General features: G+C 56.7%; 1 protein-coding gene across 2 annotated transcripts in view; it reads right to left on the reverse strand.

Moving 5' to 3' along the window:
- LOC117871393 (cGMP-dependent 3',5'-cyclic phosphodiesterase-like) overlaps nt 1-17565 on the reverse strand; it is a 370986-nt gene that overhangs the window by 55235 nt on the left and 298186 nt on the right. For both annotated transcript variants that reach the window (XM_034759325.1, XM_034759326.1), the window contains 3 exons: nt 9562-9671; nt 8627-8682; nt 1741-1800 (listed from right to left, as the gene is read on the reverse strand). In XM_034759325.1, coding sequence (XP_034615216.1) covers nt 1741-1800; nt 8627-8682; nt 9562-9671 — 226 coding nt within the window. The remainder of the gene's footprint in view (nt 1-1740; nt 1801-8626; nt 8683-9561; nt 9672-17565) is intronic.

Below are 17565 nucleotides of genomic sequence, written 5' to 3' on the forward strand. Positions count from 1 at the left end.
TGATCCACTCAGCGGCTCAGAAAACCCTGCGATTTCAGCGCCCCCTTTGCATATCAGTTCAGATGTCCCAGGCAGCTGGGTCCCTTCCCTGGCGTGAGGTGAATCCCGCCAGGTTGGGGTGGGAACAGGTCTCCGTGCGACGCAGCCAGGCCTCGTCCATCTGCCACGCTAGCGCCTGGGAGAGCCCCAGGAGCAAACTCCGAATCAAGGCTTCACCGCGGAGACGGGCGCCGAGCTCTGGAGCTGGACGCCCCCAGGGTTCCTCGATTCCAGAGCCAGAAGGGACCTGTGTGATCCTGCCCCCATAATTCCTAGAGCAGATCTAGAGAACCGTCCCAGCGGGATTTAAACATGGCCAGGGACAGAGAGTCCCCCGCGCCCCTTGGTAAGTCGTCATGGTGGGTTCTCCATCCCTGACAAATGGTTCAGAACGGGGGCGGGGAGGGGGGGCGGCTCCTGCTCCCTCTGGACCTGGCTTTGCTGCTGTGACCGGCAGGGGGCAGATGAAGGAGCCGGGAGCTCTCCGCAAAGCCGGGCTGGCGGCTGAAATTTCCAGGCCAGCCCTGCTGAGCCAAGGGGAGCCTGGAGATTTGAGGTTTGTCTGGTGCCATTCCCTCGGCTACTGCTCTTCCACACCTCCCCGGCTCTCCCATACCTCCCTCCCCTGCCCACCCACACCTCCCCGCCCTCCCACACCTCCCTCCCCCGCTCTCCCACACCTCCCTCCCCCGCCCTCCCACACCTCCCCCACTCTCCCACCATGGCTTGGAATGATTCTCATTCCAGGCACAGCAAAGGGAGGCTTCTAACCCAGGGGCAGCAGACGGGAAGGGAGGCCCCCTCCTGCAGACAGACACAGATTCCACCCCAGCACATCCCCGCTCCCACCAATGCAGATCCCCTTTGCATACCTGTTCAGAGAAACCCCTGGCACACACAGAGCACACCTCCCCTACACATGCGGAGATCCCCTGCGCCCACACACACACAAATCACCTGCACACACACACACAACACACACACACACACACACATAGATCCTCTGCACACACACACACACACAGATCACCTGCACACACACACACACACAAATCCTCTGCACATGCACACACACAGATCCCCTGCGCCCACACACTGATCCCTGCACACACACACACAAAGTCCCCTGCAGATGCACACACGTGCACACACACACAGATCCCCTGCAGGCGCACACACGTGCACACACACATACACAGATCCCCTGCACACGTGTGCACACACACAGATCCCCTGCACACATGCACGCACACACACACACACAGATCCCCTGCACACATGCACGTGCACACACACAGAGATCTCCTGCAGACCCACGCGCGCACACACAGATCCCCTGCACACATGCGCATACACAGATCCCCTGTACACAGGTGTGTGCACACACACACTATGGGGGAAGGGTCACTGAGTCTCTTTATCCCCCAACCTGCCATCATCCCCTCCAGCCTCCCCCAGGGCGCGCTGCCAAGCCATTCCCCCGCGGGCACCAAGGGTAAGGACTGGGGGCCAACGCTGGAGTCCCTTTTGGCTGACGCTGCGGCAGGCTGCCCCAGGGAGTTGGGCAGCAGGGGCACTAGGCAGGAGTGTGACTGATCTCCTGGGCACCCTGGCTGGCAGAGACGGCCTGTAGCCCCATCCAGCGGGGGCACCGCCAGGTGCTGCGGGAGGCGCAGGGCAGGAAGCCCCGATGTTACTCACATGCTTCTCTAGCGCCCGCAGGTTCTGCTCGTCCGACTCGCTCAGCCGCCCGCAGTGCACCTGGTGGGGCAAGGAGAGGCAGTGAGTACACGGGCACCCCCGCCAGCCCCGGTCTCCCCACCCCCAGCTCTGGGGATGGGTCTCTGTGCTGACCAGCAGCCGCAGCCTCCCCGTCTTCCCAGTCCTGCTCCCGCCCCCCGGTCTGCCGAGGCCTGCAGCAGCCTAGCTCTGCCAGCCCCGCGCCACGCAGCAGTCAGGGAATACCGGGGCCGGTGGGTGAGAATTGCACAGGGCAAACAGACCATCAATAGGCAACAAGAAAGGAACAGAAATGGACGAGCAGAGCCGCGCCCCCTGCTGGCAGGCACTGTGCGCACCACCCGACGAGCCGGCCCTTTCCCAGAGCTCTCCAGAGCGCTGCGCTATCCCGCCCAGAGCGCAGCCAACGCTCCCGCCAGAGCCCTGCTCTGCCGGCTGCCCTCGGCCTCTCTCACGCCCTTAGCACACCCGTCCTGCAGGTCCAGCGGGGACGCCATGGGGTCCAGATAACCCACCTGTGCCTCTAGCTCGGCCTGCTGCCTGAGGGCCACGGGAGAGCAGGGAGCACTGGAGACGTCACCCTGTTGTCTGGAGAGACGTGAGCCCACACCCCTGAACCGCGGGGCCATCTCTAGCCTCCGGCTAGTAGCCTCCAGCAACGTGGATAGGCGCGGGCTGCTCAAACCAACTGTACTGACGGTGTTTGCCCATAGCTAGCGGCCAGCAGACCGGGAACGGTCCAGCCAGACAACAGCGAGCAAATTAAAAAGCCACCTCCGGGCCGGGCCTTTAAGCTGGGAGGTTAATGAGCATTGATAACAGCACTGACAAGGCTAGATTGCACCTTCCCGGCTCCTTCTGTACACACGTCTCAAAGGCCTTTACGAACACCAATGCGGTAAGCCTCCCAACCGGCCCAGGAGGTAGGTCAGTGTTTCTATCCCCACCCAACCGTTGGGGAAACTGAGGCAGGGAGCAGGGAAGCGGCTGCCCTCAGTGTCTCCGGGCGTCAGTGACAGAGCTGGGAACAGGATCCAGGAGTCCTGAATCTAGCAAGCCTGACTCCCAGCCCGGTGGCACATTGCAGTCGCTCTGAAGAAGGGTTTTCTATGGGACCCAACGCGTTCGCTTTGGGACCATCTACTATATAGACACCCAGGCCGGTTCAATCCGCCCCAGGGCCTTGTTTGACTCTCGCTCACACAGGTGGGAATCGGGAGGACCACCAAGGAAATCCATGGAGTTTGTGGCTGCAAAGCCGGCGCCACTAGCCCGTAGCTGTGTAATAGCTGGTCTCGCTGCACTGACTTCAGACGTCCAGCGACGCCGACGGCAGTGCAGACGGGCTCAGGCTTCACCAGCCACGGCCGAAAGTGGCGCTTTGCCCAGCCAGGCAGCTGGGCTGAGACCAGCTCTCCGTCCATGCTGGCTTGGCCAGACTGCGCTGGATTAGGACAGCTGATGGCGCAGCCAGGGGGCGAGCGTGAACCGCTCAGCCTGCCATTTCCAGCGCCGATCTTCAACCCCTAGGGGGCGACAGCCAGCAGAGCAGCTGGACAACGGGAGAGCAACGCTTCGTTGGGCAAAAGCAGCCCTGGGGCTTGAGCCAAAGGAGGCGCTTTCCTTTGACCCCAATGGGCTCTGGAGCAGCACCTGGAGCCTGCAGATGAAGTGAGAACGTCTGTCCTATTTTTATGATGCCGATGTGTGCCTCAGTTTCCCTCCTGTACTTTGCGTTACTGCCCAGTGGAGGCAAGAGGGTTAAGTCTGCCCCTGGGGCAGGGCAGGGGACAGGAGGCGTGTGCCTGGCCTCGCTGTAGCAGTGACTGGCTCGTGAGAGCAGCCCCCTTGCCATGCAGGAGAGCTGAAGCCAGTCTCCATGTGGCTGCCCCTTACGGGAGAGCAGGTCCCCTTGGGCGTCTGGCCCACTGACCAGTCCTCCAAGGGACTGTTTCGAAGCTGGGGCGTAGCTCTGTGACCAGCCTGGAGCCAAGCCCCTCGGCCGCTGTAAATCCACAGAGATCTTGTAGTGAGGCCGATTCAACCCGCTCAGGATCCCCCCCTGCCCTGCGGGAAAGGCTGCGTGCGATGGTGTGGTAGGACCCCCGCGTTATTCAATGGACTCCACCCTCGGGCGCAGGTGGGCTGGCGGAGGCACCTGCACTACGCGAAGGCACCAGGATGGGCCTAGACGCTGGGTCTCATAACGCCTCCCTGCTGCCGACTCACCAGTGTTTGGAGAGCACTTGGGATCTGCGGGGAACTGGCGCTGGAGCAAGACAGCACTTGGGGACTAATTGATCGGCAAAAACCTTTCCAAAGCAACCTGGATTGATGGGGCGGGAGGTGGCCCGGCCACCTGGCTTTCACCAGCACTAGCAGTCCCCAGGCTTCGCCTGCCCCCGAGGCCAGAGAGACAAACGGAGAGCCCAGCTGGGCATCAGTCAGCGAGGTGCCACTTGGCTCCGGCACGTCGGGGCCAGGATCCTGCTCTGACCTACACAGGTGATTTGCCAACCGGCTCAGAGCTCCCCGTGCCGGCCGCTGCGGCACATCATGCTGGCTGGGCGAAGAAGTAAATTCACCCCAATACATGACGGGTGGCAGAGTGTGGGTGTGTGGAGAGATCACAAGACTGCGGTGAATGCGTCAACAGTTTTGCACCATGTGTCTCTTGTGATTCCTGGCACCCAGTAAGACACGCTCGGGTTCATTAGCTCTCTTCCTCCAATTCACAGTAGCGGCTCTCGGCCACCCACCAGCTGCCCATCGCTCACACTAGGTACCCGGGAAATGACAATCACCCGCACACCTGAAAAGAGACGCCGGGGGCACGGACAGAGAGGAGACAGCTTCCACTCCCGCCTGCACTGCAGCGTGCCCGGGGCAGCCAGCCGCAGTCCTCAGCTCTCAACCCCCAGACTCACAGGGATTTGGGGTTCGGTGCTACCTTTGCAGCTGGAACTCATCTTACACTTGTGGGCCAAGTTGGAGGTGCAGAACTCGCACTTGTGTGTTGGAGCACGTGTTTGTTGGAACATGTACCCTCTGTGTTACTGCACATGGGTTAAAACATGTACCCCTGTGTGTTACAGCATGTGTGTGTTACAACATGTACTCCTGTGTGTTACAGCATGTGTGCTAGAACATGTGCCCCTGTGAGTTACAGTACATATATGTTAGAACATGTACCCCTGTGTTACTGCACATGTTAAAGCATGTACCCCTGTGTGTTACAGCACATGTGTTGGAACATGTACCCCTATGTGTTACAGCACGTGTGTTAGAACATGTACTGTTGTGTGTTACAGTACGTGCATGTTAGAACATGTACCCCTGTGTGTTACAGCATGTGTGCTAGAACATGTGCCCCTGTGCGTTACAGTATGTGTGTGTTAGAACATGTGCCCCTGTGCGTTACAATACATGTGTGTTAGAACATGTGCCCTTGTGTGTTACAGTATGTGTGTTAGAACATGTACCCCTGTGTGTTACAGTACTTGTGTATTAGAACATGGACCCCTGTGTGTTCCTGCACATGTATTAAAACGTGCCAGTGTGTTACAGAACATGCATTAGAACATGTACCCCTGTGTGTGTCTGTCTGTGTAACACCATCTGTTTGCCATGCACGTGTGTGTGACAGCACATAGGCATGTGCGTGGCAGACAGATGGGGTTACACACAGAGAGAGGCTGTGGGTATTTTCTTTGCTTCTCAATTCCAATCCCCTTTCCCCCTCTTTCAGACTGGTGTGCGCGTAGCTCCTAGCTCGTTACTGTCTCTAATTAATTAGCGCTTTGCTCTTAGCAACTGCTTGGAGGCTGACAACATTGACAAGCTGGGCCAGAACGGCATCCAAGAACAGCACAGTAAAAACTCCTCGCTCTTCATTGCTCCAAGGAGCTGAACTGGTGCCAGGCGCTTTCCATGGGAAGCAGCGAGGGCTCCGAGAAATCAGGCATCGCCAGCGAGCTAATGGGCTGTTTGCTCTCCTAAATCAGTCATTAAGTAACGGAATCACCTGCTCTCAGGGGGGCCGGCTGCCACTTGGAAGTGGCATTAGTGAATTAGAGCGTGAGCTGTTTGAGAGGAGAGGCGCGGCGTGAGAGTCGCTGAACGGGCTAGGGTGGCTCGGATTGGCAGATCTTCCCACGGAGCTTCCCTCCCCTGGGGTCTCCGGACGGGTGCTGGATACAGCGGGGAAAGCAACTGAACAAATATCCCAGGCCGAGCTCTGACTCCGAGGAGGAGGAAGAGCTGAAGACTCATTGGCGTCTGTGTCCCTGTTGCTATTGGTGTTTTACGGGGCTGGGCACCAATGCCAAGCCCTTAGACAGCCTTTTAAGTGTGTCTCCGTTAGGGTTTTATGCCAGATCAGCTTAGTGAAACTGGTGCAGCTCTTTTAGAACAGGGCAGGCCGCCGAATGCACTGACTGTATTTCCATAGTGCCTGTGGCGTGGAAGGAGCTGGACAGACCAGGGACATGACCCAGCACCTGTCCCTGGCAGCCGAAATTGGACGGAGCCCCACGGAGCTGCACGTGCGGCCTCTTTGGGGCTAGATCTGAACTCTGCCATTTGGGAGGTGGGGATGGGATGGAGGGAAAAAGGGGCTGAGGATGGACAGAGAGGGGAAGGGAGCAAGTGTGCCATGCAGAGGTGGCTTTGACAGCAGAGATGGCTTGGTGCGATGGGCATAGGGCTGCGCAGGACTGCCTACAATGCTGGTCCGAAATCTACGGAGCTGTCTTAAAACTACCCTGTATCCGACCATCCTCCCAGCAATGGACACTGCTAACTGGGATCAGCCCTCTCCAGCCTGTTACAGCCATTTGTCTCTTTTCGACACTGGTGACGCTTGGCTAGCGTGTCACGCCAACAAAGTCCCCCTGAACTGAACAGCCTGGGTCGCGTGTGTGAAAGGGCATACGTGTACATCACATATGTAGGACCTCGTGCCTGTGAAAAACCCACGGGAGCTTCCCACTGCTGGCAGCGGTCTGCCTCGTGCCTGGGCCGCATGCACAGAGGTGCCACGCAGCAGAGAGGGTGAACATATCTGTGCGAGCCCATGGCCCGTACGTCAACACCCGTGCGCGTGAACAGCGGCGGGGCTGGGAGTGCTCCCCAGTGACGGGCCCAACGCGTGAGTTTGAGAAAGGTCAGTGCTTGTTAATCATCTTAATTCCTTTTTAATAAGCGCTGGAGAAAAATCTCTTGCTGCTCGTCTCGCTCCTTAATCCACTTAAACCCTCCTCTCTCCCTGCTCCCTGAGCTGATTAGCGGGAGCCATGTACCCCGATGGCGTCGGGGCCTGTTCAGGGCCGGGCCCAGGCGGCATGTGCCGAGAGGCAGACAGGGGCTCTTAGTTAACCTTGCATTTCATCTCGCCGCCCCCTTCGCACACACCTCAGGCTGGGAGGAATCCACTTCAACGCCAGCGTTCAGAAGAGCTCCCTCCTGCCCATCTCCCGGCCCCCGCCGGCCCCATTGCAACAGCCTGCTTGGCACACGGCTGATTGCTGAGTCACCCCTGTACCAGCCAGCCCGCAGCTCCCTGGGGCATGCAAACCCCTGACCGCACGGGAGCAGTTGACACCAAACGGATCAGCTTACCACCCAGAACAGCCCTGCGGCCGGGCAGGACTCCACAGACATAAGCAGGAATCGAACCCACGGGCCTCTGCTCCAAAGGCACTCACCTACCATCTCCTGCTGCAGTCTAGGGCCTGGTGCAGCTCCCAGGGCCCCCCCGAGGGGGCAGCGGAGACACGCCTATTGGCCAGTACGTGGTGCTGTGGCGCCGTGGGGAGCGGAGCGGGTAGGGGCCCATGCTGAGTTTAGCTTAGCTTCGCTTTCCCTTGACTCATCTCAGCAAGGGGCAGCGCATTCACACTGACTGGTCCTAACCCAGCCGGGGATGATCTGTCCGGTCACGGCCAGGCTCCAGTGTGGCCCCGGGGTTCCATTGAATAGAGGAAAAATGACTGGCCCCCTCCACAGTTCTACCCCTTCGCCCGCAGGGGGAGCCAGGGAGCAGCACATGCAGCTGAGCACGAGGGAGCAAGGCACCCTCAGTTCTCCGGCTTCACCTCTAGAGGGAGCCAGCGAGCTTCCATTCCCATGTCCGCTAGGCCTGGGCTTCCACCAGGCTGCCCCGGGCTGGTCACTGCGAAAGTTAACGGTGAGCAGCGGCAGCCGGGCAGCCCAGAGATGGGTGGGAAGCCGGTGGCAGCCATCCACCCCATGTGCCCCCCAGGAACTAACGCTTGTACGGCCAGGCTTTGTGAGATCTGCCCCCACCCCTGCTCAGCCGGTGGCACCCATGTGAGGACACAGCCGTGGCAGGGGGCAATCCTGGGCACCCATGTATGGAGGCCGCCCTCTCCCTGCCACCCCCAGGGTCCTGCGGTGAGCACATCCCATGCACCGATCAGCTCCAAGCTCTGCCTGCAGCTGACGGCCACAGGGAGAAGTGGCCCATCAGTCCCTTGCAGGGACGGGTTCAGGGCCTGGGGCAGCAAATCACCCCCCTTTCCGCCCGAGCTAAAGCCCAACCCCCTCGGCTAGGGAGCACGTGGCAGGCCCACGGTCTCCGGGCTGAGAGAAGCCAGCGTATTGGTGTTGTGTGGGGCTAAGCAGCCGCTGCGTTCCACTGCGTAGGTTCCTATGTCACATGGGGGGCAGGTGGGGAGTTGGGGGCCCGTCTGCAATGGGCTGTGCAATCCTGCAGCACAGACACCTCTGTATACAAAGGCTGGCCCCAGAGCATGTCTTGCTGCCAGTTCCTCTGACCTGCCCCTTTCCAGCTTTCTCCCCCTCCCACTAGCTCCCATTCACTTACCAGGATGACCGCGACCACCTCCGCCGAGTCCTTGTCCACCAGCGGGTTTATCAACACTGCAAAGCAAGACAGCAAAGTCAGCCCGGTGCAGAGGAGACGCACAACTAGGGCAATAATAGAGGAAGCAGGATGGGGACACGTGCTGGCATTTGCAGACTTGGTGATGTCCGGTGAGATATCACAGATGGGTAGCTATCCATCCATCCACCCCATGTACGCTCCTTTCCATCAATCCATCCATCCATCCATTCATCCACCTCATATACCCCCTCTCCATCAATCCATCCACCCCAGGTACACTCCTTTCTAGCCATCCATCCACCCCATGTACACCCCCTCCATCCATCCTTCCACCCCATGTACCACCCTGTGCATCCATCCATCCACGTCTATCCATCGATCCCACGTATCCCCTCTCCATCCATCCATCTATCCACCCCATGTACCCCCATCTCCACCCACCCATCCATTCACCCCATGAATCCCAGTCTCATCCAGCCATCCCATGTACCCCATTATCTATCCATCCATTCCTCCATTCCATGTACCCTGCTTTCCATCCCTCCTTCCCTCTATCCATTCATCCATCCCACGTACCCCCCACGCCATCCAACCTATGTACTCCCTTCTCCATCCCTCCATCCATCCCATGAAGTCCACTCTCCATCCATCCATCCACCCCATGTAAACCTCTCTCCATCCATCCCCCCATCCATCCCATGTCCCCACCTCTCCATCCATCGATCTATCCCATGTGCTTCGTGGTCTGTCTCTCCCACGTACCCCACAACAGAGCTGTTGATTGATCTATCTGTGCCCTGCACGTGTCACTGCAGTAACTGAGCACTAGTCCATCAGAAATGCAGAGGATGAAACACAAGGACTCCTGCACCACCCCCCACCCCGCACGTTGTCCCACCCCGGCCTCTTCCTACCTTGTTTATCAGGAGGCAAAGGTGCTGCCAGGCTGTCCATCGGTTTGCCCTGGAGCTCTGACTGGGGCAGCCCATTGCATCCCACCTGCTTCTGCTTGAGGACGGCATCCCTGGAAGCACAAGAGCAGAAGGCACAGCTCTGAGCCAACCCAGGGCACAGACGGTGCTCCAAGGAGAGCTGCTGGAGAATCAGGCACAGGCTTCCCTAGCCACCAGGGACGGAATGGAGACAACCTGGGAGACAGGCACTCTGACTGGCACCCCTGGCAGTGCTAGAGTGCTCAGAGCTGGCACCTGAGCCACCGGGAGCCCAAGGCCGAGCGGGGCGAGTGGGTGGCACTCCACTTAAGCCAATGGTATGTGCTTCTCTGGCCGGAATTGGGTTAACAAGTTTAGTCTCAGACCCGAGCACTAGAGACGGGGCCAAACGCATCACCCAGGCTGAACCTTGCCCTGCTTGGGGCTGGAATTCATCCACAAACCCAGATTTGAATTTCGACCGTGGGCGTGGCCCAGGCACCGGAGCTGAGCATCCCTGGGACAATCAGGGCCAAACACACCAGGAGAAAAGCAGGGGGCCTGAACCCCAGCCAACGAGCACTTCATAGAATCATAGAATATCAGGGTTGGAAGGGACCTCAGGAGGTATCTAGTCCAACCCCCTGCTCAAAGCAGGACCAATTCCCAACTAAATCATCCCAGCCAGGGCTTTGTCAAGCCGGGCCTTAAAAACCTCCAAGGAAGGAGATTCCACCACCTCCCTAGGTAACCCATTCCCACTTGCATCAACTGATTGTATCCAATACTCCTGTACTATCACAGTGGATAGAGTGAGGGCTTTTCTGGAGGCAGGTGATACGCTGGTGATCGGTCTCACTGCGAAATGTCTGTATGAACCCTTCACTGATATTATGGTTTAAAGTCTGTGACCAACCAAAGGGAGACAGGAGGGCAGGCAGATCGGTCTCCGGTGCAAATTAAGCAGGGTGGAATCAAAACACCGGAAGCCCCATTTACATACGAATCGGCAGGGCATAGGGTTTCCAGGAAGCAAACAACAGCAGAAAGCCTTCCTGGCTCTTGATACAGAGACTCCGGGGTGACATAAGGACATTTGTGTGATCCCTCTCTTGCGGGAACACGAAGAAAGCAGGATTTTGAGGCGGGAAGGATGGATCCTGGCTGGAAAAGCCAGTCACGCTGGAGAAGGCGCTGGAAGCTGGAAAACCGTCTTGACCAAGAACTCAAGCTGATTACATCGGGGTTTTAGTCTTAGAAGCAGGCTTTACTTTTCTTTGCTTGTAACCCTTCCTGTCGTCACTTCTTATACTTGGCATCACCTAACCCAGAGGCTTTTTGTTTAATAAACGTGTTTCGCTTTTGGTATAACCCCACTCCTGCTGGGAAATAAGAGTGTTTGTCAAACAGCAGTTAAATTAATCAGCGGCAGTGCCGTGACTCCTAAAGGAGCAACAAATGTAAGATTGTCTGCGAATGCAGAATGACAGAGGCTGTGCATTGCAGAGAGACATCTCTGAGCAGCTTAGGTCCCTGAATGGCTCTGCCTGGAGCGGCTCGCGACCCGGAGTGCCGACCTCAGGGCAGACTGTCAGAACACAGGGCAGGCGCCCCTAACTGGCGGTGTGCTCTGTAATTAGATTGCAGCAAGCCAGACACAAATGTGAACTCGGGTCACTCTACTAGGCTTACCACCGAGTTGCAGAAAGTCCCCTTAGACACCCAAACTGGATTTCGTTATAGCAGGTCATTTACACCAAAAATCACACCACCTCAAGTTTCTCCCAGCCCCCAAAAGACCATCACTTACCCCAGATCAACTGGTACTCCTGATCTGACACCAAAGACAACACTAGCAGGCAAATAAACCTACAGTAAACTAACTACAGATGTATTAGCTAAGAAAAAAGATTGAGGATTATTGAGAGGTTAAAGCAGGGAAAACGTACACACGGGTGAGTCGTAGTTTGTAATTCCAAATGGTGGCAGTGACATAATAAATTGCCAGTTCCCCAAAGTCTTTTCAGGGTACCCGGATGATCTCTGGGGATCTCTGCTTTGCATCTGGTACCTCTCCTTGTAAGAGTCCAGACAGTCCAGAGAGGAAGGATCTTTCTTTGAATCCATTCTTGTATCTTCTTCTGAGAGAAGGCGAGCTGACAGTCTCTTTACCCACTGGGCTTTTCCTTTGATGACGGGGAGTGAGGAGGGCACTTAATCTTTTGACCTCCGACCATCACACATAATGACCACTTGCTTTGAAATCGGCATTTGCTGTTAAAGTCCTTAAGTCCTTCATTAGCATTTCCCAAGATGTCTTGGAAAGGTCTTGGAACGATGTCTTGCATCTGAAGAAGTGAGGTTCTTACCCACGAAAGCTTATGCTCCCAGTACTTCTGTTAGTCTTAAAGGTGCCACAGGACCCTCTGTTGCTTTTTACAGATTCAGACTAACACCTCTACCCCTCTGATACTTGGAAAGGTTGCTTAGTCACAGGGTACACACAACATAAACGTTCAGTATTGCATTCTAACAGGAACAGAGACGTGAAACAGCACAAGTAACGTCCAATTCATTTTCATGAAGTTCACTCACCCCATACACTCTTATACAGCTCATCGGTACTTTGATCTATACTAACACACAAGCAAATCGACCCGAATACACTCTAGCATGGCCTGGACTATCGGTGCCGCAGTCTGGACCAGTTTGCTGGGGAGGAAGACAGGCTGGCGTGGCAGGGAGCTGACCCACAGTCATATCTTAGCGAAGCTCTCTCACACTAAGGCAGAGATGTAACACCGGGGCCTGCACTTCCGGCTGTCTCCTAGCAGCATGTTATATTCCCCACACGCCGGGCTGTCGGAGAGCCAGATCCGAGTCCTGTCATCTGGCCTCAGCTCTCAGCGGGTCACAGAACCGTAGACTCTGACCCACGCCCTCAGCAGGATCCTAGGACCAGCATCCAGAGCGCTTGCTGGCCCGAGTCAGACTGATTTGTGTGTGGACAGAAAAGGGGCTTGGGCTCAAACCGGAGTGACAGCCCAGGCTCAGAGAGCAGTGTACAGAATTCCACAGCAGCGCTCCGGGCTCTTCCCGGATGAACCACTCCATCCACACAGGATCTGTGCCCTGCCTGTCACAGTCTGGTCCGCTTTAAAGCCGGCTCATCTAAACTGGTTTGGAGGAGTGCATGTGACTGTGTTCATGTGGTCAAACCCTCGTCCACGGAGCAACAGTGAATGTCTGTGCTAGGTCAAAATCCTGTTCCAGATTTACATCCTGGTCCCCAGTGGATTTCCAGGAGCAATTTCCTCATTAATCACACAGAGAGAAACGTAGTCAGCAATCCTCTAGCAAAGGGCATCTCCTTTGTTCTGGAATCTGACAGCCTCTCTCCCCTGGTTGTGAAGATAGAGTCTTTGGGATGAAATGAAATACGACTTATTTCTTTTAACATGGAAAAGAAAAATCCATATGCTCGTCTAAGGGGTGACCTGCCCCCCGAAATCTCCCTGGGCGGTAGGACATTTTTTCCTGCAAGGAGACTGCATCTCTCATCCTTGCGTGAACCGGGTCAAAGGCAACCACGGTATTAGTACAATATGTAAGAGCGGGCAGGGCAAGGAAATTCTTTTAGCATGTAGTAATTCATCCTTCCTACTAGGGGCAGCACATGCTTGGGTCACCTTTGGCAGACAGTCTCTGCAGAGGACTGTGGGGAGGGAGGGTGCCCTCTGCAGGCGAGGAGGGCTAGAAAGTTAGCAGCTGAGCGGCCCAGGTGTGGCTCTTACGGCTGTGCTATTTAAAGGGCCACCTGCCGCACGCAGTACCGTCCACCTGCAGGAGTGCTGATGACACGACCCATGTCTGAACAGACCTGTCTGTGTTAGCAACCCCTGAGATCCATCACGCCCAGTGCTTGGTTGCTGCTTACTGGCCTGGAGATCGCGGCTTTCCACGTTGATTGATGACTGTCTCCAGCTAATGTCTATACAGGCAGCTGTCGCACGGGTGAAGGACGCTGGATTGGCAGCCCGGGACAAGGATGTGCTCTGGTTCCCTCCCGGGCAGGAGAAGCACCAGGACAAGCATGGCTGATACCCACCCTCTGCCAGCCTGTCCAGCGCTGACTGGGAGGGACCCGCTCCGTATTTCAGTCCCTGGAACCCAGTCACCGGTCGGGCCTCTGCTGGGACCCTCCACCAGGAGCTCCAGTTAACTCCAGTTGTGCTGCTGGATGGTGGGAACACCCTGTTCCCAAGTGGGGTAGCACCAACTTGTGTCACGTAGGGGTCCAGCCAGCCGTCGGGCAGGAACGGCTCTGGCTCGCCCCCGCTGGCTTGGAATTGGTCAAACGCTCTGTACTGCGATCCCAGCAGGGGGCCACAGATCACGCTGCCTTTCCCTGGTGGAAACTTTGTCATCAAAATGTTCGCCCAGGGAAAATGGCTCCTCGGCCACTGGGGCCATCTCACCAGCCTGGGCAGGGAAGAAAGCTCCCAACAGCTGAGGAATTTTGGTGCCTTTCTTGAGCGATGGATTTATTCCTCAAGAACCAAACCAGTCCAGCGTAAATCAGACAGATTAACGAGAGCCTTTCCCTTTATTTAGGGTTTTCGGGAATTGCCCAGCTGCTCCCAGCAGATCTGGGTCTCAAGCAGGGCCTCCCCTGAGGTATACACAGGTCTCGTCTCTGTCTCGCTCAACTATGCTGCGGGTTGGCCTTTTAGCTAAGGCCCGGGTGATCTGCAGTCTCTCCACTGGTCTCCAGCCTCAGACCCACCCCCTGGGATGCAGCTAATTCGTCGCAGGCGGTGCTAAGCCCACCCACTGCCAGATCAGAATGAACATTTTCCCAGCACTTTGTCAGTTTGCTCTAAATGGTCGATTTTTACCCCCTATGAAGAACCGGAAACAGAAAACGGAAAAAAAAAAAGGTTAAATGTTTGATTTTCCCAAACTGAAAATGTGCTTTTAAAAGTGGGGGTTTGGGGGGAGGGCGCAGGTAGGGGGGTTATTGTTTTTTTAAAGGAATTTTTTCAGGATTTTCCGCAAAAAAAGAATTGGGGTTTTTCAAACTATGCTCTTGAGTCATTCTCGGGAAAGGCCCGGGGGCTGGGGGCATCACGCTGAACAATAGTTTGAAGCGCCAGTTGGGGAGAATGTGGGGACTGTGCTGGTCTCTTTAGTGGCTTGTTTTAAAACCCTTCTGAAGGTGGCTCTGGGAATCATTGTTGCAAAACAGGAAAGGAAATTGGTTCCGCTGCACTTGATGAGAGCCAGTGGGGTGGGGGAAGCAGAGGTTGTAGCCATTGTATGTTTGTGTCTGCTGCTGGGCACACTGGTGCCTGGGCACACCCCACAGGTGACTGCGTATGGCTGCAGACATCTGGGTCGGACTCCTTGTGCTTGGCTGTGGAGTCGTGTGAGGGTGCAGGTGTGTCTGTGTCTTTGTATAGGAGTGTGATGGTGTGTAATATGCAGGACCCCACACACTGCATAAGTCTGGCCCCTAAACGGGGAACAGGTCAGACCTAGGGGACAGTCCAGGAAGTTCACATAGGGACTGGAATGTTCCCCCAAGTCCAGGTTTCCGATTTGCCTCTAGTGCCCTGGCCCCAGCTGGCAGACAGAATCATAGAAGATCAGGGTTGGAAGAGACCTCAGGAGGTATCTAGTCCAATTCCCTGCTCAAAGCAGGACCAATCCCAACTAAATCATCCCAGCCAGGGCTTTGTCAAGCCAGGCCTTAAAAACCTCTAAGGATAGAGATTCCACCACCTCCCTAGGTAACCCATTCCAGTGCTTCACCACCCTTCTAGTGAAAAAGTTTTTCCTAATATCCAACCTAGACCTCCCCCACTGCAACTTGAGACCATTGCTCCTTGTTCTGTCATCTGCTACCACTGAGAACAGTCGAGATCCATCCTCTTTGGAACCCCCTTTCCGGTAGTTGAAAGCAGCTATCAGATCCCCCCTCATTCTTCTCTTCTGCAGACTAAATAACCCCAGTTCCCTCAGCCTCTCCTCATAAGTCATGTGTTCCAGCCCCCTACTCATTTTTGTTGCCCTCCCGCTGGACTCTTTCCAATTTTTTCACATCCCTTCTTGTTGTGTGGGGCCCAAAACTGGACACAGTACTCCAGATGAGGCCTCACCAATGTCGAATAGAGGGGACCGATCACTTCCCTCGATGTGCTGGCAATGCCCCTACTTATACAGCCCAAAATGCCGTTAGCCTTCTTGGCAACAAGGGCACACTGCTGACTCATATCCAGCTTCTCGTCCACTGTAACCCCTAGGTCCTTTTCTGCAGAACTGCTGCATCGCCGCTCGGTCCCTAGTCCGTAGCAGCCCCTTCCTCATGCCCCATGTGGGCCAGGCTCCCACTCCCTGGGCTGGGGTCGCTGTACGGGCAAAATCCATCCCAGCCCTGACAGTTCCACTCCCTCTGGGCCGTCTCCGAGTTGTTTGCACACACCGCAGCAGACGCAGGCATTTGCAAATGTCACCAGCGCCAGCGAATTAAGCTCCTCTGAGCGCCAGCGTTTGGTGGCTGTGTCGCTCCCCGGCAGCTGGGCGGGGCCCCCGGGATCCAAGGAGCAGCAGCCCCAGCTCCGTTGGGAGGGGCTAGCCCCTGCAGAACCCAGTCCGAGATCCACGCCCCGTGGAAAGTGCCACTGGGGGGGCCCATGGCTGCGCAGCACCTGGGGGAGGGGAGGCGAGGCGCAGCAGGGAAGGGGTTAATATGCCCCCCACCTGGCTTTGCACCAGCTCTGGCTGGAGCAGTGACTGAAATCCCCAGCCAGGCCATGCTCAGTGCAGTCTGGAGCTAGCAGAAACCCGGCTTTGAGCCCCTTCTCCTTCCCTGCAGTCCAGCCCCGCAACTCCATCTCTTCCTGGCCAGGAATAAGTGACTGGCACCAGGCCATGGCTGCAGGGCTAACTCCCCCCTCTCCCACCCCGGCCATCATGACACCCAAGTCTGGGCCTTGGTCAGGCTTTTGCATCACGGCCTCTGCGTACGTCCCTGGGACACGGGGCGACTCAGCCTCCTGCCCAAGCTGCTGAGAATAGGAGGAATGTGTGCACTGCTGGGGGATGGGGGAGGGAACGGGAGTATGGGGCTGCCAGGAGGTGGCGCCGTTGGGGTGTGGATGCGATAGCATGTGCGATCTCCATGACACGGGGGTGACTCCGGAGTAACCCCATTGAAATCAGCCGAGTTGCTCCACCCACCTGGTGGGTATTAAGGTCACTTGCCGCTTGCCGTTCAAGACTCTGGTTTCGGTTGCTTCTGACTTCGCCACGCTTAAACCGCTCGGGCTGAAACGTTCCACGCCGGGGGGCTGCCTCCGGCGGAACCTGGCTGGGAACTTTCAGCCAAAACAGCTCCACCGTCCCTGAGAAAAAGCCATTGGTTTTGCCCCGGTTAAAACCAAAACCAACACGCCGGCTGCCTTTTCTGTGGCTCTGAGCCGCTGGCACTGGGGTCCAAGCCCTGGCATTTTGCAGTGTGGACCAGCTCAAGCTGCAGATCTGAGTCAGAAGGTCTGCACAGCGCAGTGCGGCCGCGTTAGCCCGGCCGGGAGACCCGGCTCCAGCCTTCGTGAGCCCAGGTTTACAAGGCAGTGTGGACGCTCATGGATGGCTTGGAAACCCCAAACCTGGGTTCACAATGCACCGACCCTCTGTGCCGGTACCACAGCCAGCACCCCGCTCTCTGCTGCAGTCTCTAGGGACTGCTTAAATACAAACGCAATTGTCACAATAATCCGCCTCCCTTCAGCTTGGCAAGCTGCTGTTTATCACACCCCGACTGCCAGCTCCAGCTTTCGATGAGCAGTTGTAGCACCAGGCAGCGTGTCCCGAATCCTCGTGTGTGAGACGTGTACAGCCATCCAATGGGCCAGACTGATCCCCCAGATTGGCCCCAACTGTTGTTGTGCAAGTGCATTGAAATGAGTGGAGTAAGCAAGCGGA

The sequence above is a fragment of the Trachemys scripta genome, chromosome 1, assembly GCF_013100865.1.
Source record: "Trachemys scripta elegans isolate TJP31775 chromosome 1, CAS_Tse_1.0, whole genome shotgun sequence".
In the NCBI taxonomy this organism is placed as follows: Eukaryota; Metazoa; Chordata; order Testudines; family Emydidae; genus Trachemys; species Trachemys scripta.